Source organism: Siniperca chuatsi, linkage group LG6 (genome assembly GCF_020085105.1).
Source record: "Siniperca chuatsi isolate FFG_IHB_CAS linkage group LG6, ASM2008510v1, whole genome shotgun sequence".
In the NCBI taxonomy this organism is placed as follows: Eukaryota; Metazoa; Chordata; class Actinopteri; order Centrarchiformes; family Sinipercidae; genus Siniperca; species Siniperca chuatsi.
In genome coordinates this window covers 26,391,299-26,414,749 of record NC_058047.1, presented here as the reverse complement: position 1 = coordinate 26,414,749, position 23,451 = coordinate 26,391,299, and the positions used below count along the sequence as shown (strand labels likewise).

The window sequence follows — 23,451 nt, the reverse complement described above, 5'->3', positions numbered from 1 at the left end:
TTTACCACTTAAAATTCTTATTAATATTTGAAACATATTTGAAATATTTGAAGATAAAGGTAGACAAAAGCAGGCATCTCATTTCTACTCGGTGGCCTTCAATTTTGCAGGCTAAAATCTCAAATGTTGCTGAAAGCTATGTAACTAGCTAGCTAAATAAGCTAACATTAGCTCCATGAACTGTTTGACAACGCTGTCTCCTCCGAACTCATTTTAAAAAGAGAAAGGTGTTAAATATGCATTTGATGGCTAGATACATGATACCATGCTAAAAGACTGAGGCTAAAGCTAAATGACAGGGGGCAAACAAGTCTCCATGCTCACCAGTTGATGATCCATGTAGAAGACATGGATATAAAGAAACAGCATTGTTTGTTTATTGCAAGATAGAGCTAATTAGCCCTAGCATTATAAGGATCATAAGGGAAAAATGTAAGATTGGATGTTATTTCATTGTGACATAACCCTGTTTGGCTGCTTTGCATACATAGCTGGACAAGGCACACAAAGGTTCTCAAACAGCATGTTTTTGTTTTAACATTACAAGAGAAAACGCTTTGAGGAACGGACTAACCCTTGTTTTTGGCGAACATAACACTCGGGTAAGTATAAAATCCCCCAAATTCAATAAGCAGCAGGACAGCTGCTAACATTACCTATACTCTGACATATGTGGTATGATCCAGGACTGGCTCCCACACAGTGGGCATTCTAATCTGTAACCCCACAAAATAATGAAATTAGCTATGCTAATATGATTTGATAACTCTTGGCCTTAGAAATAACACTTCCAAGTGGATTTCTTGGGTTACTACTGTGGGTAGTAAACTAGTTAGCCACACATGCTACCGTTTAGCTTACATTAGAGCAGATAAACACACTGTCCATTTCTTACACTTTTGCTCTTGGTTTTTTTTTTGTTTTTTGTTTTTTTGAAAAGACTAAAAAAACCTCACTCCAAACTCTTTAGATACAGAGTATCTTTTACTACAGCCCCATGCACACAGCTTCAACATTTGGAGAAATCCAAGGACTTGCTATGATTGGATAATCGCTGTTTGGTGGAGGGGTTAATTCCAATGCCACGAACACTTAAACGCACAGATTTCCACTTTTTCCTCACTTTGTCTGTAATTATTCCTTATTTACACTGCATGGTTTTGTTGGTCTAATTCATCAAAAGTGCTGCCTCAAAAACTTTTCTGTTGACTCAAAAATGTAATGTGTAAAATATAAGTGAACAGAAATCAGCTGCAGTACAAACTAAATTGTTTCCATAGAGGGTATTGATTCTGACTATTTATCTTGGTTATTGTCTTGGTTATTACAATGAGGTTATTTATCTGAACAGAATGGACCCCACTTGGTTTGCAGCAATACAATCAGTAGCACATTATAGTAATGCTGCTATCCATTGGCAATTAGTACATAATAATGTGCTGCACTTGCATTAATGTGATTAAGGATGTCTGCTTTAGGGATATGCATATGTAACATCCTTTCCTTTCCACCACTCCAGCTAACCCTCCTCAATAGAGCCTCAGTGGTCGATGATCCAGCCTGACTGTCCAAACACCGCTCCCTAAGGGACATTAATTTCCAAGCAGTCAAATGAGTGAATCAAAAGAGAGAAAGCTCACTGAGCATGAAGAGTAGGGAGTGGAAACCACACTTACCTGTTAAAAAAAGTCTTCTATTTTTTTCTCAGGGAGAAAGTATAATGGCAAATTAATTTCCCAGAGATTAATGTACAAGGTAAATATTTTAGTGCGAGTACTTATCTTCTAAAAAGTCAGAGGATGGACACCTCCTCACCCCCTTCCCCCTCCTTTGCTCTCCCAGTGTGTGTTGAAACAGCTCAGATGCATAAGGAGTCTAATGAGAGAAGAGATTCCAAGCTGCCTGATGGCTCTCATCAATCACCTTTCTCCTTTGGAGATGTGATGCCGGACGGGGGAAGGGGCCACGGAGGGTCGGGTGGGAGGCAAGGCATCAGGCTTTTAATCTCAATAAGTTAATAGACTTTCTAGTCTGGTCCTGCTAAGTAGAACTTCATCCCTGTTGTTAGCAAACAAGCACACAGGAGACTGTCTCAGGAGCTGCTTGGCATTTCCACATTACGCAGTTAATTTGTGTTGCAACTTCAATTAGGAGATCTAACTAAAGTTTGTCGATACACCGATAACGGCCAGTTAAAGGTTACTAAGTACTGAGTTTAGGAAAACAAATCCAGATCTCTAGTGGAGCAGGTATTCACGGTATAATTCCTAGAAATATGTGGTTGGTAAATATTTTAGCTGCATTTCTTGCTCATGGCAGATGTGTATGATTCCTCATTTAGCTGAAGACATATTCAGTAATCATCACAAACCTCTAAACCACACGGGACACAATACTATGATAAAATCCTCAAGCATGAAACATGCGTAGATGTCATGTTGTGTTGACATATGAAGGTACAATTGGCCGTTAGCTAAACATAAAGCAAGCGCCGAGGTCCTGACCACATCATTCCAGTGCCAATAATGACGTTAAAGCTCACCTTCGAAGTGTAATATTGCAATTATACAACAGTTACCAATAAAATAAAAGATATAATCAAAACGGATTCATATTGTTGGGCAATTCCCTCTCAAAATAAAAACTTTTTGCTAGTGTTATCTCCGTTTCCCTGGAAACAGATAGCCGATCCTTAGTAACGACCTAGCAACAGAGACGATTTCTAGTCCCTGTTGAGTCAGCCAGCCAACTTGATAATGCTTTCAGTTTGAGTAAAATACCACACAAATATAAACACAAAACTGCCTTGTTAGCTCAGTCTTGTTGTAACTAAGATTTCTGCTGAAAAAAAAATTTTTCACTGGACAGATTTAGCTACTACGTCCGTGAACTTCACAAGTATTTTTAAGCAGGTAGCGCCGTGTCACAGACTCAGCCCACAGCTGATGGAGGACTCTGGAGCGTAAAAAAAGATATATGTAATCATTTCCAAAATTCACAACATGTTTTTATCTAATGAAACATTCTGCGTACCTGGCGGAGTGATATTTGTGCTGTCCTGCTGCTTTGAGCATGTTCTAAAAGTCTAGTCAGATTGCTTGGTCGGAACTACTTGTTGTATAATCAAAGCTTAGCAACCATAACCGCGTACCGCTGGTGTCATTTTTTCATCCATCCAAAACAAAAACTACAAAAGCAAAATTATGAAGAATGGATTAAACGATGTGTTTGTCTGCTCTGAAGAAAGTTGCTAACGTTAGCATGCCTTGCTGTCTAGCTTACTACCTAAAGTATTGACAGTATTTCCAAGGTCTGTGCACGGGCGCAGGTTCTTGGGCGAAACTACTGTATAGCAGAGTTTAGGGTAATGTTAGCAGCTTTGTCCGGCTCGTTATTGGATTGTGGGAAGTTTACCTGAGATTTTGAATTTTTGTCTCTTGTAAAAGTGAAACAAATTGTTTGAAAATACAAACGCTAAAGCATAAATCGAACCTCTGTGTTGAATGTTTTTCAATAACATCCACACTGACATTTTGCCTGGGACCTGTTAGCACTTGGTTGATGCATGATAATATGTTCTTTATGTAACCATAAAAAGCATATTTCAGACCTTTTTTTCCAGGGTTATCATCTTCAAACGAGTCAGCTGAAAACATTAAAAAGCAAGCCAGAGATTAAATTTCTACTCCGCTCACAGAGTTAACGTTAATTAGCTAGCTAGTTACATCTGATATAATCTGCTAGCAACAGCTGTAATTTTGACGAAAATTTTGGCAAAATTGACGGCCACTTGCTAAAAATGAGAAGCCTGCTTTTATCTACTTATGTCTGAAGTCAAGGACACGTTGTTTTCAAAATGAATTTGAATTTGGAGTGGTAAATCTGCCACCGTTGTCACTGTAAACTGCATACATGCCATCACAGTATTCAAAGCTTGAAAGGCATAGCAAAAGTAACAAAAGTCGTTAATCTGACTGTGCTGTAGCCGTTTGTTCCACCCTGAGCACTACATCTGAGACCATTACACTAAAACTTTTATGTTATTATCGTTGGTATTTGATAATATATCAGAGAGAATGTTACATTTTAATGGCAGGTCAAACATGTCTGACCATGACTTTATAAAGATAATATTGTATTTGTGCCTTTGTCCCCTTTGCTGTACCAGTGTGAAAGCTCTGGTTAATTAATTATCTCCATGCTGGACAATGTGGTGTGGTTGTACCTCTGGAGGGAGAGGGGGTAATGTGGAAAATATGCAGAAAATGTATTTGGGTTGACTGTCCAGCCATTAATAATGATTGTGTTTGGATAAATAGTGCTCTACTTTCAGAATCTGTGGATCTAAATATTCCCAATAGGCTGCTTCCCTCCTGTATTGATTGATTGGTATAGTGTTTAAAGGTCATAGTCATAAAACATCAGGATGTAATTAACACACTGCGATTTTTAACCAGTGGTTAATGTATTGTGTGTTGACTTTTGAAGTTATAGCTTGCTTCTCAGTCTAGTGTTTGGACCACGTGTTATTTGAATTTAAGATTAGTTGCAGAGGAAGTGTAATTTCTGATGAGACAGTGTTCCTCACCAAAAAGGAGCAGGTAGGTCTGCCAGGCCTGTGATACATATCCTCATATAGTGTGTCTTTAATCATGGTTTCCTTCAAGGACTAGCTAGACTATTATGTCTCTTTTTCCTCTAAACCACTAGCCTCCAAAATACTAAAAACCTGCTTACATTCCATGCAGAGTCACGTGGAGACAAGACAGATTGTATAGTCTGTCTCCTTATGGTTACTTTATTCAGCTTCTTCACAGATAGTTAATTTGGGAATACAATAAACATATTGAGCTGCTTTTGCTTAGCCTTGATATGACTAAAAGCTGAGGTCCCACTGATGGATGGGACGCTAACAGCGTCATTTAAATGTCCCTTTTCAGGATTGTCACCAAAATATGTTCAATTGCTTTCAGTCGCCCAAACCTTAAGGTCTGACCACCACATTTAGTAGCATTTTAATAGCCTGTGTTATCCGGTTCCATTCCTAAATAACAAAAGAAAGCCTTCACTGTGTGGCAACACATTTGCTCTGTTATTACCTTGGGAGTTGAGTCTATTCATATTTTCTCTAAGATTGAAAACACGTGTTTTGGTTTGTGAAGACATTTATCTGAATGTCTGGGCTCTTTGGAAAAAAAGGATGGAATAAGCTTACATTTTTTTTCTCTTTCTCTCTAATAGTCTTTGCACCAGCAGATACATAGAAGAAACTGGTTTGCATTTTAAAAACCAAATGCAAAAAGATGTATAAATTCAACATTAGCTTTATATGATTAATTTAATAATTAATATGATAAAAATCTAATTTCAAATTTAATAACTTCTGAATTATTAGTTGCCATGTCCCAAATGAATTTGAATAGATTTTTTAAATGAAATGACCTGACTGTGAACCTGATCTATGGCTTGTCAAGAGTAATGTTAAAAATCAGCCAGAAGGTTTAAAATGGTTTTGTTTAGTAGACCAGATTCATTTGAAACATATTGCATGGCTACAATGGCTCAAACCCAATTGATCCAGCAGGACAGGATGGAATGTGACATTAACACAGGATTTCCAAATTACTTGGCTGTAATGTGTATCCTGTGTATTATCCTTCATACTCTTAGCCAATCCATACTATGCATTCATAGATAGTTTGTAATCTAAAAACACAAAAAGGTGTTTGGTTTTCATTTGGCTGTTCCACATTGAGAAGGAAAAATCACCACAAAAGAACCCGATATGAGTTGAAACCACAGCCCAGTAATTTCATCAGAGCGACTAGAATCAAAGGAGGCAAAAGTTCAGGATCTGAATGCAATGAAATGTATCAGTTCCTTAAAACCTACCGACATAGCTCACTTGTGGAGGAGCAAGCCTAGACAGAAAGGGCTGAGTAATGAAGATGGATGCATTCTGTTATCAGGCAGCCACTTACTGGGGCCTGATGTAACCTTAAACATTGAGGATAGCTCAGTTGCACAAAGAATCTAATTAATGAATAGCAGCCATGAAAGAGGACAAGGCAAGTGTGCATTTGCAGATGAATTCCAGACACTAATCAAACGCTGTTCAAGTGGTTTGGTTTGTCTCCAGAGCAAGGCGATATTTGGCAAGGATTTAAGGCCGTGTTTACATGCTGGCTTGATGACTGCATGCATGCTTCAGTGTTTTTATGTATGTGCCCGTGTGAGTATTTATATGTTGTTGGGGGATTTTCTGTTTAAGTGTTTCATACAGTCTTTGAAGTGCCAAGCCAGAGGTAAAAAAGGACTGGATGTACAGAACAGGTGTGAGGTTGCATTAGAGTTTATTCCAACAATAGGTGTTTGTTTACTCTCCATTATGGGGTCACACTACAATTACTGCGATTTCTACATGGGGAAAAACGAGTCCTATACTCGTTGCCGCTGTAGCTCAGTGTATGTTGATTGTTTTGAGATGGAATCACACAACACAATTTAAAACCCAATGGCCACTGCACTAGTTTGTGTCCAACAGAGCAGGTCACCATAGACAGTCAGTGCACATTATCTTGTAATGTTAGGGTTTAGGGTAGAGGACTGCATTGGGATTGGGACCCAACACAAATCTCGCGGGCGCGGGATGTTTTGACTTTGCTGCGGGGGGGGGAATAAATAACGCAAAAAATAAACTGCGGGTCCGGGGATTTAGCTAGCTAGCGCTAGCCAGAAGGATAGAGACGGAGTCAACAAATGAAGTTGAAAAGATTATAGGGGTTTTTTACAATACAAAAGCAAAGCAAGGCAAGTCTGACATTTGGAGAAATGTCTCAGTTGTTACTGACAAAGATGGAAAAGGATTGGACTTCGTTAGTTGCGACAAATGTGCAAAAGTATCGATATACAACAGGCACAAATCTGGCACCTCTGGGTTGAGGCGACATACCTGTTCCGTTCCCCCCGGTCAAAGTTAGCTCTCCTTCAAAGATAAAGCACTTCCTGAACATATAAAACCAGATGCTACCGAGAAATGTGTCGCACTTTGCTGTAGAGACATTTGGCCACTTCATCGCCGGGAAAGGCTTTGTTGACATAGTTCAACACTTTGTCAATGTAGCCGCTAAATATGGCAAATTTGATGTAAAAGACGTTCTGCCTCACCCAATGACTGTATCCAGACATGTTGAGGGGGGAGCACAGGCACTGCAGGCAACGGAGATAAAGCCCATCATCGAAACATATGGATGTGCCATCACAACAGACAGTGGTGACTCATTCAAACTTTTCCTGCATTCAATGCATGGAATTTGAAGCTTTGTTGCAAAGCAGTCGATTTGCTTTTCGGTTGCGTGAAATGGTGCGATATTTTTCATAAATCAAAGTGTTATGTTTAAATGCAGAGGAGGAGAATAGAATAGAATAAAGGAGTGTTACTCCTGATCAGTGCGTTCAAAGACACAGGGAAACGAAACAAAATAAAACAACCTCAGCAAAACAAACACCCACAGCCAACAACATATGTTCTAAAATAATAAGTAAAAATAATAAATACAATGTCATTTTGCCCTAGAATAGGTGCACTAGAATAACTGTAATTAGTATGAATGAAATTTCGCTACGTTATTACCAACAGGCTCTAGGGGCTCTAGTTTAGGGTGCAAAATTCTTGCCTTAGACAAGTATGAAATTATTTAATGACTAAAATCTGGACAAATGGATGGATGTGATCCATGTGATCCATCCTTCACTTCCCTGTAATTGGCCAAAGTTAGACATTTATTAGGCCAAATCTTTTAACAAGGCTGAGAGTCTACATAGCCTGGCTCCAGACCTCTAAATCGCAGTCCACATCTCCAGTTTGTTCAAATAGGTTCAAATAGGTGCGGTGTTGTGCCCATTAATGGCTATTTCAGCCGGCTGGAGATACAGTTGACGAAATCAGAGCTTTGTAGGCAGGATTAAGAAATGGTTAAGTCCATGTCCTTTGAAAATGATGTCGGTGGGGCTGATACTGCAAAATAAAACAAAACAACCCCCCTTCCTAACCAGAAATCAGCTAACGTGAACATGATGTCAGGCTAAATGAATAAAGTGAAAGGAAATGGGCTACAGCCATGCTAGCCGCTCTATGAGGCTGTGCTTAGACACAATATACGGATATTTGGCAGGTAATGTTAACCATGGTCACCATCTTACTTTAGCATGTTAGCGTGGAGAGGCTGATGGAATGTCATTAGTTTTGCAGGTATTTGGTCATAAACCCGAGTATAGGACAACATACTTTAGCTGATGATGGCACTAGATGAAAAGTAAGTTCTTGAAATTCATCCTAAAAGGGGTACAAATGTACAAGATTTCATGGCAATCCATCTAACAGTTGTTGAGACATTTCACTCAAAACCAAAAAATGTCAACCTCAGTAGGCTGCATCCTCTGAACACAAGGAATGTCTGTACAAAACCTCATGGCAACCCATCCAGTAGTTGTTGGGATATGTTAATCTGGACCGTGGTGGACCGACCAGCTAACAATGCCATCCAGAGAGCGACCTTTTATTATTGCTTACGCATCTAAAACTGTAACCATTTTGATGACTGTTAAGATTTTTCAGTGATTAGACACAACAGTGTGATTGTGTGGCGATATCATGAGACTTGCTTTCTTTTTTTCTCTTTTCCAGTACCAGCTCCAGTGGAGTTCCCCGTGGCGGTCGGTGAGCTTCCAGTGGCAGACGTGGCTTGTGCTGATCACTGCGTTTGCTTTGCTGGGTCTGGTGCCTTATGTTATTCACTGCATGATGACAGCCTTCAGCAACCCGCCTCCTCCGAGCACCTTTAAAGTGGCAGCAGTCTCTTTTGGTCTGCTGACAGAGATCCTGCTGATCAAGTGAGTGTTATTTTGTGTGCATTTTTTTACTCTGTATTTATTAACCCTCATATCTGTACTTTTTAGATTTGAAGTGCTCTTGGTCTGAACTTAAGTATAACACACAGTCAGAATATTAATGATTAAAATGATAATCACTAATGATGTCTTTCCAGTCGTGTATTCTTGTCTTGGATGTGTTTTCGTCTGCCAAAGACAAACAATATTTTCAAGCAACATTTCATTTTTATTTGACTTTCAAAACAAGAAGCGGTGAGTGTCCGTGTCATCCTAATCATCATCTCTGAAAACATGTTGTTGTCTGACCCACAACAGCCCCCCCACCTCTCTTGTTTTCACTTAGTCTTCCTTCCCATTTTGATATTACTAATTGGAATGATGCCTGCGGTACTGTAAACCATTAGTAAATGAACAGTCTGTTTTTATCAACATCTAGCTTGTAAATAATGCATTAGATTCCTGGCATAAACAATATCTACTCTGTGATTAGAAAGCAACATATGGTGGATACTGTACTCAGATTACAAATACAGGTTATGTAATCTGTAATTGCCTAAAGCTGTAACTCAGTCAGGCTGCAAATAAAAAAAAAAAATTACTGGATTACTTAGAATTATGTTTGAAAAAAAAAATAATAGTCCTAATTTTTAAAATAAAACCACATTTTTAATGTGACTTTGGGATTTAGACAAACTGCCCCTGCTTGATAAAATTCACTGTAAAATATGATGGTAGTAGTAGAAGTGATGTAACCCTCAAGTCACCCTAAACTGCTTTTTGTGCCAGTAGCAAAATGAAAACTTTGTGTTCTACATCTGTCCTTCCTCCAGTATTTGTCTTAACTAAAATAAGAGAGGCTGTTTGTAATTAACTCAACAAGGCTCGTAACTTTTTTTTCCCCCCATTAACCGCCTTTGCAAGGAATGTGGCTAGTGAACTGGTAATTAATAAATATGGTTGCACTGGTAATGTGCTTCTGCATCATTATGTTGTTGAAGCCCTTATCCACGCTAGTAATGAGCTGTAATTTTATGACAGGAAATTGGTTTGTTTACAGCACATTCAGCAGCTTCAGACGAGCTACATTCTTGGCAGATCTCGGCTGCAGGTATTTGCTCATTGTTTTGAGTTGAAAGAGGTTCAAATATGTTGTCATGCTAACAGTTATACTGTTCAAATACTAACACTTTGTTAATGTGCATGAATCATTCAAAATAACTTATCATTACATATTTATGTTGTTTTGAAGCTTCAAAGCCCAAATCTTAAATGAATACAGTAAAACCATGCCTCAGACTGTGGGAACTGTGGTATATGGAACAGAAACAATCATTATATACTGTACATATATCTGTCTGTTTAGCATGCAGCCTATGACACTGGAGGTATCCCACTGCACTAAACAGGTTTCCTGTCAACTGATGCTTACATTATTACTGGTACAATAGGAAGGTTGGCGGGTGCCCTTATTAGGATCGGGGGGCCTCACATACCCGTGCCCCATGGTGCTTGTGCTGCCTGGGATGTGCCAGCCTCCTGCTGCCCTCTGTCAGGGTGCATCTCAGTCACTCTTCACCCCGAGGGTGGAAGTCCTTGTAAGGAGCAACCCCCTCGTCTCTCACCCACCACACGGCCCGATAGTCTTTGCAACAGGGATGAGACAGAGATAAACAAGTAAACAGTTCAGAATGACCTTTTGTTGTTTTGGATCCATGTTGTGTACTCATGTGTTAATTTACAGTGATCCATGATGAAATTGTTAACATGCAGTAATGCCAGTCTATTGGCAGGGGGGCTAAAGCATTTTGATACCCTCCCAGTGACAGAGCCTCTGTGTCTCTATTACCTGTTGTCAGTTGCCATGGCTACAACACTTCAGATGCAAGTTTAGTTTTCTACAAAGCAATTCAATTGTCAAATTGTATTATTATAGGCCAGTTCTGAATAAAGGTAATGACAGATGTTGGTTGAGAAAGAATCTTTTCACCATAACGAGAAGTCATTTTCTTAATTAGTGCAATCATTTTTATCTTGCTCTTCTGTTCCTTTAAAAGATAAGATTACCAATGATTTATATAATTGTTATTGTCAACAAATCCCATGAGCCAATGCCTAATGTCTTATTCCTCTGTACCATTGTTCCATTGTTGTCCAAAAACTATTAAAAACACATCAGTGACCCACTGTTGTACTGGCTGACATGCTCCTCCACTACCATGAACACACACACTGTAGTTTATTTTCATTCAGTCTCACATTCACTGTCCTGCTGCTGTAAATACTCACTAGAGCACCAAAATGTATTAATCCGCCGCTGAAAATAGTCCCCAGTATTAGTAACATTTGCTAAAATCTACAGTGCCCAGCTGATTTAGAAAATTACTTTTTTTTAAATGGAACTATTAACTCTTTTAACCCATTTTTAACGTCAGACTAATCATTAATGGTAATTAGTATGTTTTTGTTCTGTTTTCTGTCTTTCTTTAGTTAAAAAGGAAAGTAAGTTGACCTGCTGTTATAAAGATATTGTATCATTAGACAGTAGAAGCAGAAAAAAAGAGAGCACAGCAGCTTTGGGTTCAAGTGCTAAAATCTACAAATTCATATAAATGGAGACCCACTGAATTGTGTCCGGCTTAACACTGTATCATTTGGTCTTCCTCACAGTCTTACTAACTTCTTTAATTAATCCTTCTCATTTCAAACTATCTATTGCACTCCTTTCAACATTTTGAACCTCCAAAATAATGTTTTTTGCCCTCCTCCTCGTGCTGCAGGTCTGCTACTGGACACATTCACAAAGTCACAGGACATTTGTCAGGGTTGAACTGCGTTTCGGAAGGCTGTCACACAATATGCACCCTCTCCTTCTTTTACTGTCATGGTGAGAGTTGGGGCGCAGAGACAGTGCCCTGACCATGCAGCTCTGCACTGTGAATTTTTATATGCCATTGCCTGGAGGTTAGAAACTCTCATTATGCCGTGTTAGATTTATTAAAATAGATTATGGAAATGTTAATTAAGTCATTAATTACATTATTTAAGCAGCATTGACAGATAAGGGAGTGTGTGTATGTGTGTGAGGGGGGTGTTGAGCTCCCTGGGTGGTTTAAAAGGATGTGATTGGTGACAAGGGACACTGTGGAGATGGCGTCTAACCGCTAGCGCTGACATAATACAAAGTGGCCTACACTGCTCTCTCACCTCACGCTACTGTCTACAGCAGTTTGCAGAGCTGCCTGAGGACGAGTAGCTCATCGCCCTTTTGCAGATATAAGTGTACACAAGGGTACAAATGTGCTTTTTTTGATGTAGCAACTACACATAAGTTAGGAGAAGCTGGGGACAGACAGAGCACAGTGCTTTCAGTATACACATTTTGCATTCTGCTTTACATTGTCCTTTGTGTGAGCGTTTGGACGCAGCATTTGCTGTGACATTTGAGCAAAGGCCTCAAACCATATTTCCAAGCTGTTCTAAAGGAAAACACAACGGCACAATTGTAAGATGAATTACCCAGGAGTTGATACTATGGACTCTCTTATCTGTTGACAGTTTAGTTACCACGAAGCACAAGAAATGTGTTTTCCAATTCTCTGAAAATTGAGCTTTTCTTTGTCCCATCAAACCTATATTAAGGGAGGGAAAATTGCTCTGATCACACTTGATAAGAACAAATGATAGATGTTGTAAACAAGCAGAATGCTTCAATTCTGATCTGAGGTATTGATTTGCCTCAGCAGCCAATTACTTTGTGGACTGAGGTTATGCATTCAGTCAATCTGCTGGGAGAGGTATTTTTTGTTTGCTGTCCAGTGCATTACTTTGTACCAAACAGTTCCTAAAAATGTTAAACTGTACGATTAAAATGTATTTTTAACTGTTATAGTTGGAAAAGTACAGGTGGAAATAATCCTCCATCAGGTTACTAGGCAGTACTAGCAGGTGTATGTCTTGATATTAAGTGGCTGCTGATTGTAGGAAATGATACGGTATGAGGCTGACCGACCACCTCGGGGTCAAGCTATCATGATTAGCTCCTACATCAGTCACATGAACCTCATGATAACTAACTCATTGCTGTGATACTTAGTATGCACCAACATGAAGACTCACATGATAGCACTTAGCCCCCCCACAAGACTAAAACATGCATATTTTTCCTGTGGGATAGCAGCTGAGTACACTGTGAGAACAAAGTACTACGGTCTTGATGTTTTTGTTGTTTTTACAGTTTTATCTTTTGCTTTATATTTGTTGCCATTTTAGGCGTATAAAACTTTTACTAGGTGGAGGTACTTGTAACCTCTTGGCTATTAACCAGACAGTGATAGACTGTAACAACCCTGTCTCCTAAGAATACATTCATATACAACTAATTTACATTAGCAAATATGTTTTGTAACAGTTGTAATTCCGTACAAATTACGTTTTTACCAATGTAACAAAGAAACATTTACATTGAACATATCTGCAAAATGTTCACTGCCAATGCAAAATGTTCACTGGCAATGCAAAATGTTCAGATTTTCACTGTCAACATATTTTATTTGATTTCCTACAATATGTGCTCCTAGGAACTAAAACATTATTAGCATTTTATGGTAATGTTTAGGTGACTCAAAGAACTTGGTTAAGGTTAGGTAAAGATCATGGTTTTATATGGTCTTATATATTAGTCAACCCTGGCTTGAAGCAAGATTGAAGAGTGATAGCAGTCTCATGTCTGTCCATTGAATAAGAAGCTGCAGCCATGGGATGTTTAGCTTAGCTTAGCATAAAGACTGGAAACAGTGGTTAGTCCAAAGGTTAAAAAAATCTGCCTACCAACACTTCTAAAGCTGACTTATTAATATGTTGTATCTTGTTTGCTTAATTCGTACATGAACTGAAGTGTAAAAACTACATGTTTCTCGCCATGAGGAAGCCAAGCAACCAGCGGAGACTCCAGGAAGTCACTGCTCCCGCTCAAGAAATAGTCTGGCACATAGGCCTCTATAAAACAACTAATGATCATTTTTACACTTACATGCAGGCAGTGAACAGTGGGTTCTTAGAGCTTTTGCGCTTAAAACAGCTGCCTGCTTCCCCCGAAAAACGACGCTTTTAGAGCATTGACAGTACAGCCAAAACAATGAGCTGAAAGACGCTAAAACACTGGAACTGCAGAATCTGGTGATAGTTCCCTGTGGGTTCATCACTACAAGCGACACCTTTCCATTTCATGTAGTCATTTTATCCACAGACAGCTGATGCGCACGTGGTTCTGTTTATACGTATAAATATTAGGTATCTGCATAGGTAGACGTGTTCAGATAGCTGCTATGTGCAGGCCTATGTGGAGTTCCACCTACCCAACCATCCACATTGACCTCCTCCCTACGACTTCTCTGTGTTAGGAAAGTCATGCGTCCTGGATTAGAAAAAAAGTTGCCAGTGAATGTAATTGAGGCAGAAATGATGTTTCCTTCAAAATGTATTAGGGCAAAGCAAGTTATTATGATAGAAATTATAAATAGAAATATGTGGGATGCAGCAGTCAGACCTTGAGTCCCTGAGTCAGTTCTCTCCTAATGTTTGTACTTTGGTGATGTTTTCTCAGGTGTCTGTTCAGCTACCTCAGCAGTCGTTACCGGCAGGCCGAGCAGAGCTCATTCACAGTCCGGGCCAGAGGCTTCGAAGAGGACAGACTGAGCCCGGGCCGCTGGGATCGGTCTGAGGCTGCTTCAGCAGCGGCAGGTCACGCTTCAGCATCGGCCTCACCCAGTCAAGTGGACGAAATGAAAGTGGATGTGTTGAAGAGTGGATGTCTCAGCCTTTTCTGAACCACTAACAGAAGGAGGTTACAGAATACAGGGTGAGAGTGAATCCTTTGGGTATTAGATGTTTCTAACAGCCATTGAAATATCACGTCAGGCCTTTTTGAGATCTTACACTTTAAAACCTATTTTCAAGGTGTCAGATATCCTTGTTTCTCTATGTCAAACCCGTGCACTCTCACTTTATTCAGTGGATATATTCTCACAAAATGCAAATTGATCATAAGGAGGCTAATGCACGCAGCTTGCATGAGTGTGTTCAGGCTCAGAGAGAGAAAAAAAACCTGAAATCACTCTCTTTCCTTAATGATGTCCACACAGAGACAACGGGGCGCCGCTCTGATTAGTGTCACCTGTCCTTGTGCATCTCATCAGCTCCATTATGGCTCCATCTCCCATGCTTCTTCTACTAATTGAATAGCCTGTGAAGTGGTGACGAGGACGGGGGCGAGAGCAACGTCTGTCCCACTGCTGCTTCAGAAATTAGAGTAAAGCTTCCCAGTGAGGACTACTGTTGTTCTTAAAACATAAACCATCATCAGACAGATAGAAGACGTGCTAAGTAGCCCTCATGTTACATTACCATCATGTCATCTGCTGATTGCGTTCATATATAACAGCTTTGAATTAGCATCTACTGTATGTTTTGAGGGGGATACAATGGCGCACTACACATTTTCTTCCGTGTATCAGACAGAGCGTTCATACTGGATGTAGCCATAAGACACTCGCTGATGTTCTTCAGGTGTATATACAGTGGCTGCACATGGGCAACTAAAGTGCGGTATGGGTAAAGGTATGGTTAAAGCAGAAGTTTGACATTTTGGGAAATACTCTTATTTGCTTTGTTTACGTTTAGAGAGAGTTGGATAAGAAAATTGATGCTCTGTGCCTTAAATATACTATAAGGCTACAGCCAGCAGCTGGTTAGCTTAGCTTAGCACAAAGACTGGAAACAGGGGGAAAAGGCTAGCCTGGCCTGGTCAGATCAAAATCCACCTACCAGCACCTCTAAAGCTCACTAATTAACACATTATATCTTGTTTGTTTAATCCATACCAAAACGACAGTTCGCTGTTTTTTTTTGGGGGGGGGGGTTATGTGCTGGACATTCCCAAAATGTCAAATTATTCCTTTTAGGTTAGGAAACTAGAAGAAGGCTGGCATTATTAAATATTTTTTGTATTGTCAACAAATCCTATGAAAAGATGATGATGTTAGCTTAATTCTGGGGGGCACGGCTTTGCTGCTGACCCGGTGTGCTCACCTGCCATTTGTCTGAGTTTGAATATTTTATGGCCCTTGTTTTATGTGGATTAACTGGGAACGACCTTCCAACACAAACTGGATTCCACACAATGAACTGGAAACGCTTGTTGGACAAGTCAGCAAGACTTCCTGGTCTGAGAGAACGGCTGTGAAGACACGGCTGCAGATTACCTGTCATCACGCTGAATATGACAAGGAATTTAGGCAGAGCAATCTTATCTGTCTTACAAAGACTTGGCTCAAAAATCATGCAACTCCAAATCTAAGAGGACATACAACAATTAGAGCAGACAGAGATGAACGTGCTGTGTATCTTTGTGGAGAATAACTGGGGAAAACAGTTCTGCAAGTGTGCAACCCAGACTTTGAAGTTTTAACCGTCTCTTTTAGACCTTTCTATCTTCAGCGAGAGTTTGGTCAAATCACTCTTATTCTCACTTACGTGTCTGGTCCAAATAATGATGCTACAGCAGAGAGGCTAGTGCAGAGTTACACTGATGCCTTCTCTCGCTCTGCAGATCAACCTGCTTTTATTCTTGGAGATTTTGAGATGTAAATGTGATTTATCTTGGTATTTATATGGACTTCATGGCAATATATGGACTGCCCCACTCTTCATCTTTGCTTCAGGGACATCCCTGATGCCTGTAACGCTGTTTGCAGACCGCCCTTGGGAGCTGTTGCTCAAGTATAAGGTACTAGTGAAACAAGTGAAACCCATCACCAAAGTAGTACAAGTGTGGTCTGAGGAATGTGAAGGAACTGAGAGACTGTCTAGAGGACACCGAATGGGACATTTTCTTCAAATCTTGCATGAAATCGCAGACACTATTTCCTCTTATATTAAGTTGTGTGAGGATAATGTGAGACAAAGACTGTGAGAATATTCCCAAACAACAAGTCTTGGGTATCAAAAGAACTGAAAGGATGTCTTAATGAAAAGAAAATGGCCTTTTGCAGTGGTGACACTGAATTATTGTCTGAGAAAAGGAGACAACTAAGACGGAAGATCTTGAAAGCTAAAATAGATTACAAAAATAAGATTGAAATGAAGTTTTCTACGGGTAACATAAAACAAGCATGGGAAGGCTTAAATACACTAATGGGGAGGGCCAGAAAGAAGGAAGAATGCTCTGTCAGTAACAGGCAGTCCTTTGCTAATGAGCTAAATGTTTTTACAGTAGATCTGACTGTGTGGACGACAGCGTGAAACGTGACAGCAGCATATCCTTAATCTCACATATAGTGTTGAAAGAGGAAGAGATTGCTGCTAGTCTTTCCACAGTGAAGCCAAAAAAGGCCACTGTCCTTAAAGACTGTGTCCCCCAATTAAAAGAAGTCTTTAGAGGTTATTCCAGTACTTTTTAAACTCACGCACAGTGCTTAAATCATAGAAACTCTCAATCATTAAGCCTGTGCACAAAAAGCCAAAGGCAAGTATGCTGAATGACTTTTGACCAATAGCCATCGGTAGCTAGTCATCTATCTTCCTCTGTGGCTGAGTATTTGGCCCAAACACACGCTCTTTAGGCCGGGTGCAAAAGTAGCAATTTGGAGATCAATGTTGATAAGGCTAAAGAAATTATCGTTTGTGCCAAGCAGGATTTCACAACACAGTCTGTTGTATTTGACAGCCAACTTGTTGAAACTGTTGGAAGTCAGTCAATCTTCATAACAAAATCAACAAAACCCTGATTGAGAGTGTTTTAACACTTGACTTCATGGTTTGGTCACCTGAACTGCAGGCTTAGGAATAAGCTGGCTAGAATAGCTGGCATTGCCAGTAAAATAATTGGGAAGCCCCAGATGAAACTGGGTGAGCTGCATACTGTCGGGACAAGAGATAAAGCCCTAAGCATTCTGACAGACCGTTCTCATCCTTTATTTTCTCAGTTTGAGACTCTGAACTCTGGGAGACCTTTGGCACCCTAATGTATTCCAAATGCAATCACCATTTTAAACTCAAACAAGTGAGCCACAAATCTTGCTCCACAGTATTTTGCATTATATTCTAATGTTTTAGGTATTTTATCTGTAATTTTTACTTATGTACTCCAGACATAAGTTTTTTGTTTGGTATCTTGTTGCCACATTTGTTACTATATGTTACCTGTTTTATACGTTACCTGTTCTCATGCTGCTTTTATGTTTTGGTGAGCCAAAGACAATTTTCCACTCTGGTGGACAATAAAGTTGCATTGTATTCTATTCTATTCTAAAGACCAAAGCCAAAATCAATGCATAAGTCTGTCTTTCAATACCTACTGACTCCGCCACCCAGTCTGTGGCTCTCAGCTGGAAGCCCACTAGTACAGAAGACGTAAATCTGTAAAAACAGGTTATAAATATACAGCTGTTTTTTTTCCTGGGGACTATTTTCAGTGGCGGATTGATACACATTTGGTGCTTAGTGAGTATTTCTGGGCGGTGTGTGTTGGATTGAGTGAAAGTAACTACAGTGATGTGTTCATGGTAATGAAGGAACATGTCACTCAGTGCAACACTGTGGCTCATTGATGTGTTTTTAATAGTTTTTGGATAACAATGGAGCTCGATGGCACGGCGGAATAACATATACCAGGCTTTGGATACACAGACAATACTTCATGGGATATGTTGACAATAAGAAAATCACCAGCCTTATCCTTTAAACATGATTAAAGGAAATTCTTTCATACTTTTGGCCATCAAGTATACAACATCATTATCTAAATCACTTATTATATTTGGTTTAGTTCTATGTTATTAGTCAAGTAGTTATTATTCTTTTTATGGGTCACCCGGAAACCCACTTTGTACTTCACACCTATTTTATTTTATACTTATACCCACTTGGTACTTAATTTATTTTCTGACCTGTATTATAGTGTATTATATTTTTTGCTTAGTACTTCTATTCTTGTGTGTACTGACGTGACAGTGAGCTGCTGTAGCAAAAGAGTTTCCCCTCGGGGATCAATAAAGTATTTCTGATTCTGATTCTGAAGCTCCAAAAACTCTGGATCCTACATTTCCCATAATGCAACCAGTAGCATCTTTTTCTTAGTTTGTACCACATGCTTTCTGCCATTAATTTGTAGTCTACAAGCCCAAGCTGAGATAACGCTGATGATGTCACCTAAATAACCCTGATGAGGTCGTCCGGGTTACTCTCTCAGACTTGACGTTGCTCCTCCAGAGCCACAGAGGACATTATACAACTGTTCTCACAGGAGTTCCCTTTTAATGGATAATGTTCACTATATATCTTCTGTAAATAAATGCTCATCTATAAATGTAATCCATAGGAAACTGTCTTGTATGTGAAATTATTATATTGAATAATTTAATGTTGTGTTTCTGTAAACAATTGTTGAACTACTATATTGTTCAAAGATTTTTATATATGGAAACAAATAAACACTGAGGCGGGCCTCTATCTGATGTTTACATTGAATCATTTTCAGGACTATCTGCATTTAGTCAAAGGAAAATACATACGATATCTTTCAGATCTGCAACGAAAACCTTGAAATAAAAAAGAAGTATTTTATTTGATTGGATAAACATTGCCAGCTGTGATGCACGGCTGTAATGTGGGTGCCTCTCCTGCCAGGCAGGAGCTTTTCTGTTATCTGCATGTGCCTGAGGCACAGCTAATGTAAAAAGATCCTGCTCAGCTCTGCTAGCAGTGAGCTCTGCAGGCTTATCCTGCTCAGTCCCTCTCCGTTTCACCTCTCAGTCACAGCCAAGTGACTCTCCGTTGTGCACCACCTCAGCTCGGGCCTTTCTATAGACAGAAGAAGTACAGCAGTATCTCCCACTGCTGTATCTGGTAAATGCCACAACAACAGGACAGCAGAGGCTTCCCAGTGTCCCCATGCCTGTATGGTTCCGGGGCTTAATGTGTGCGTGTGGGGCCAGATGGACACTTTCATGAGTGTATGAGTGTGGATTATTCTGCCGGCTGGGGGGCTCCACATGGTACAGCAGACTGCGGTAAGAGAGGCAGGTGGGCACGTGGGGAGGGCACCCTTCCAGTGGGTTCTCTTACATCTATACCCACCGACATGGCATCTACGCAAATGGCAGACTGAAAGGTTACTAGACGATCCTGCAAGACAAATGCTTCTCTGAATCCTGGCAAACACTGTGTCCTCTTCTGTCCTTAACTTCCTGTCTGACAGCAACAGCTTACCGTTTCCATGTATCAGGTGTGACTATAATGTTCTTTACATGTGCTTTATTTGGCAGACGCTTTTGTCCAAAACATTTTTTCCTATATACACACATTGGGAGCAATTTGGGGTGCAGTGTGCAGTGTCTTGTTCAAGGACACTTTGTAATGTGGACAAGAGGAGCCAGGGATTGGGCCGCCACTCCTATGATTAATGGCCTACCTACTCTACCACCTGAGCTACAGCTGCCCATAATATGAACATGCCACCACCATCAACACATTATCACATTATGTTCTAATTCATTGTTGTCAGTGTTCATCATTGGGTCAAACAAGCAGATCATATGACAATGTAGCAGGCAGTCAATAGAAAGTAATTCTGCATGAGAAAACACCAATGCTGAAACAATTAGGGAATTAATCATTTAGTCGGTCAACAGAAAATAAATCCACATCAATTTTAATAATTTGTCATTTCAATCTTATTTTTGTCATGTAAAGCAGTATTCACTGATTATTTTGGCCACTACCGGGCACACAACAAGCTGTAAACACAACATTGGCATATTATTTATTACCTTACATAGCTGATATGGTGAACATATTAGCAAACAGTTGCTTATTTACACATCATGCAGATACGGAGCAACATTCCTTTGGAGTCATGTTTGTGTTCATCTGATGGATGGCCAATATTCACTCTCCTAATAGCTCTGTTTTGGTCTCCACCAACTCCCAAAAATATCTGGCTCTTTAGGTGCTTAATGCTCCACAATGTTCACCAGCTAGTTGCTAAATTTGTCCTTGTGCCCGTTTGGTGCTGGGCAAGTATCGCACTCAGTTCATCAGAGCTTTTTCACTGAAAACAGCTGCCTGCTGCTGCTGGAAACGAGGTTGATGAGAGTGGAAAAACTGAGCCAAAACAGTACAGTTGTGGGATTGAACCAAAACAAAGAACAAGGAACTGCAGAGTCGGGTGATAATTCTCTGTGGGTTCATCACTAGTGACACCTTTCACATTACGCATAGTGATTTGACCCATTGTTAATTGTAAAATATTGATTAGTGCAGCTTTAAGTAATTTATCTAGCAAAAATACCAAAGATTAGCTGGTTCCAGCTCTTAAATGTGAGGGTTCGTTGCTTCTCTCTGTTTGATATAATTGTAAGGTCACCTTCCACACTGGGAAATGGTGATGAGAATTTTCTCTATTTTCTGACATATTAAACACTAAGCGACAAACCAATAAATCAAAAAAGATAGCCAACAGATTTATTGATGATGAAAATAGTAGTCATAATGCGTACCCTCAGTGACAAATACGTTGCATTTCCTGTGACTGCATACAATAAAAGCCCCACCCCACCCCCCACCCCATATTCATGTGAACCAGCAGTAGTAGTTCAGTTTGCCTCAGCAGTAACTTACTGCAGCTTTAATTCGCCGTTAGGAGAGTAGTGAACAGTAAACAGTGAAGAAATTACAAAACAGCAACACAGGATTAAATGCTGCATCATTTCCTGTGAATCCCTCGTGCATAGGTAGGCAATCTGAAGACAGCATGGGAATGGCGGACTCCACCACCAACAATATTGAGAGGTTATTACTGAATGTAAATAGACTGAATGGATATTGCTGAAAAAAAATGCAGACAATAAATAGTATCAAAACCAGGATTTGATTTTATGAAAATCTTTATTATAACTTTAAATGATTATCAGTTATCATTATTCCCTTACACTGACCAACATTGCCTTTGAAGGTATGAAAAGCAGGATGAGATTGCCTTTCAGGCAGAAATAAACACTTTGACATTTGCTATAATTCATTTCATGTCATTCGATTCAGTAATGAGCAGACCATCACTATACCCACATTATGACACTGATACAGTATGTGTTACAGTCAAAAAGTTTTATCTACAAATTGCTCCTTTTGTATGTAAAATGTATATATTATCAAACTGAAAAACCCAAATCATTCCATTTCAAATTAAATTTTGCACTGAGCTTGTTCACAAAACTCAACTTATCAATGCCCCACACTCATATTAGATTGAACTCAAGCCAAGGCCTTTGTGAAATCAGAGCTCATTAGATGAGTCCATCTCATAATGAGTGGCCAGATCCATCAGGAGAGATAAATCTCCCGCTCTGCGCTGACTGAGATCCAGTTGAACGCGCCCGCAGCGCTTCAGACCACATGTGAACAAGATATTTGCTTTGAAGCACCAACACACAGATTTGGATCAGCATGTCAGAGTGCCAAATGTCCTAGGTTGTGAGTGACAGGGGAGTTGGCTACCTGTTGAGGAGGATTAAACAAAATACAGATGGTGTTTACATATTAAACAAACAAAGGCAATCTCCGTTCTGATGATGGCAAAAAAATGCTTTCATCAAGAGAGGTCGTAGTTAAAAGTGGAAAATAACGATATTAGCTGCGATTCATCACTGCTATACCTTTTCATAAGTCATCACAGTTGTGATCAAGACTTTTCTCTCCTCCCACATTTGTTCCTCATGAAACAGTCCCTGGCTGCAGATAGGAAGTCACGAATGATGTTTTTCTGGCCTGTGATAGAATCACATATGACCCTGAGATCACCTCTGAAGGACGAAGGCTGCTGAGTGTCCGGCCATGTATTCTGGCCGTCAACGCAACACGAGCGCGGTCTGATCCACTGCGGGTCGAGTTGAATAAATTAAATGAATTACCAGCTGCCTTGTGCAAGCTCGCAGGATGCAGGGTGGCATGAACACGCCATTACAACAATGATAAGGATATCTGCATGGCCTTGTGTTAAAGGAATTACACATAGCATCCAGAACCTTTAAGAGAGTCTGACAGTTTTGCACACACAGGCAAGTTAGTATGACATGAAAATGTGTGTGGCTGCAGAACGCTGCTTGGCCCGAGTCGAATTTTGGGCACTGAGCGGTTGGCTTGCTGAGAAGTAAAAAAAAAAAAATAATAAAAAGACACAAAGAAGAGCGTGGCGTCTTATAGTGATGCAAATGGACACAGTATTGTGCTTAAACTATGCATTAATACATCCTTTTTGAGCAGATAACATCACAAGATGCACAATAACATAAAATGATGAGGTTATTTAAAGCGATATGACATCAGATCCTGACAATGCAAGAAGTGCTTACTGCCTGTCCAACTGGTTTTGTCTCCAGCTTTGATAAAAACAAATGGATAGGCTGCTTGTGAATCCTAGCCACTATATGGGAAAGTCCATTTACATAATATTATGTATATTGTATTCCGCTCCATTCTAATGTTTGAATGTAAACTGAATTTAAG

At 39.8% G+C, this 23,451-nt stretch overlaps 1 protein-coding gene across 12 annotated transcripts in view; it reads left to right on the top strand.

The window, feature by feature from the left end:
* Positions 1-19,398, top strand: part of LOC122877270 — a 146,375-nt gene extending 126,977 nt beyond the window's left edge. For 11 of the 12 annotated variants that reach the window (XM_044198595.1, XM_044198606.1, XM_044198607.1 and 8 more), the window contains 2 exons: positions 8,687-8,892; positions 14,495-19,398. In XM_044198595.1, coding sequence (XP_044054530.1) covers positions 8,687-8,892; positions 14,495-14,717 — 429 coding nt within the window. In that variant the 3' untranslated portion in view covers positions 14,718-19,398. The remainder of the gene's footprint in view (positions 1-8,686; positions 8,893-14,494) is intronic. The other variant, XM_044198596.1, reaches the window with a different exon arrangement.
* The last annotated feature ends 4,053 nt before the right edge of the window (positions 19,399-23,451 follow it).